General features: G+C 35.4%; 1 protein-coding gene across 1 annotated transcript; it reads right to left on the bottom strand.

Annotated features, from left to right (window-relative positions):
- Nucleotides 1-520: 520 nt before the first annotated feature.
- Nucleotides 521-863, bottom strand: LOC120068356 (pEARLI1-like lipid transfer protein 1). Its single transcript, XM_039020093.1, has one exon. It carries the CDS (start codon nucleotides 851-853, stop codon nucleotides 521-523), a length of 333 nt encoding a protein of 110 aa, XP_038876021.1. The 5' UTR covers nucleotides 854-863.
- Nucleotides 864-1,069: the final 206 nt, after the last annotated feature.

Below are 1,069 nucleotides of genomic sequence, written 5' to 3'. Positions count from 1 at the left end.
ATTTAGAAGGGTCTTCTAGTAGTCATACATATTTCCTATATATTTAAAATAAAAGCTAATACTTTTTAATTAGTCAAAATAATGAGCATATCTCAATTGACATAGCGCTTTTACTATCAACTTCAAAGTAAAAGATTTGATACCCTTATCCACATATTGTCAAAGAAAATAAAAACGTTCGAACTACATTTCCTTTCTGTTTCCATTACAGTTTATGTAAACAACATAAATGAAAATAAGTGGACAAAAATGTCGATATACCCCTAATCAAATGATCAAGTTTTTGGAAGAAGTATTTACACAAAATATTGAGGAAGAATTATATGGAAATAATAATATAGAAATGATATATCAAATTCTTGATGTTCTAACATCTTTTACTCATTGATAAAATCAGCAATTGGTGAACTTATTGACCAAACTCAAAAGGAAATGACCACAGGAAAGCAAACAAAGCAAGATAAAATTGGAACACTATTCAAAAACATTGAAATGGTTACTGAAGGAAAAGAGGGTAAATTTAGCATTCGAAGCCCTTTGCAATATTCCTATTGCAGCCATTGAGAATCAGGGAGAGGTCGACGGGGATGTTGAGTCTCACTCCCAACACATTGGCTCTAAGAGAAGTGCATAAGCACACAGCAGCATCAAGATCAGCAAGCCCTTGGATCAGAGGGCAGCAAGAAGTCTTGCCGATCTGAACATCGACGACACCGCCGAGCAATTTCGCACAAACACCGAGCTTAAGAGCATCTATTGGGCACTTTCGGTCATTTTGAGCGGAGATGAAGGAGAAGAAAAGGAGATTGAGAGCGAGGAGAAATGAGAGAGAGACGGTAGCTTTGGAAGCCATAGTTTGATGTCTTGAAACTCAATGGAAACCAAAAGCTAATTATTCTTGAGTGAGGACTAGCTTGGTGTGGGAGAATTGGAGATGGGGTTTTAGGGTATTTATAGGGTTTAGTTGTTGAAGATGAATGTGGCCTACAAGGATAACCAAACTTATAATAAAATTAAATATTGTTAAAAAAAACATTAATAATGACAGCTCCATCTTCTATTGTGATGA

The sequence above is a fragment of the Benincasa hispida genome, chromosome 12 (assembly GCF_009727055.1).
Source record: "Benincasa hispida cultivar B227 chromosome 12, ASM972705v1, whole genome shotgun sequence".
In the NCBI taxonomy this organism is placed as follows: Eukaryota; Viridiplantae; Streptophyta; class Magnoliopsida; order Cucurbitales; family Cucurbitaceae; genus Benincasa; species Benincasa hispida.
Note: the sequence above shows the minus strand (reverse complement) of the source record. Positions and strands in the feature narration are given on the sequence as shown.

Bases quoted from the DNA above. Each gene is read 5' to 3' on its own strand.
- LOC120068356 (XM_039020093.1), bottom strand. From the start codon at position 853: ATGGCTTCCAAAGCTACCGTCTCTCTCTCATTTCTCCTCGCTCTCAAT.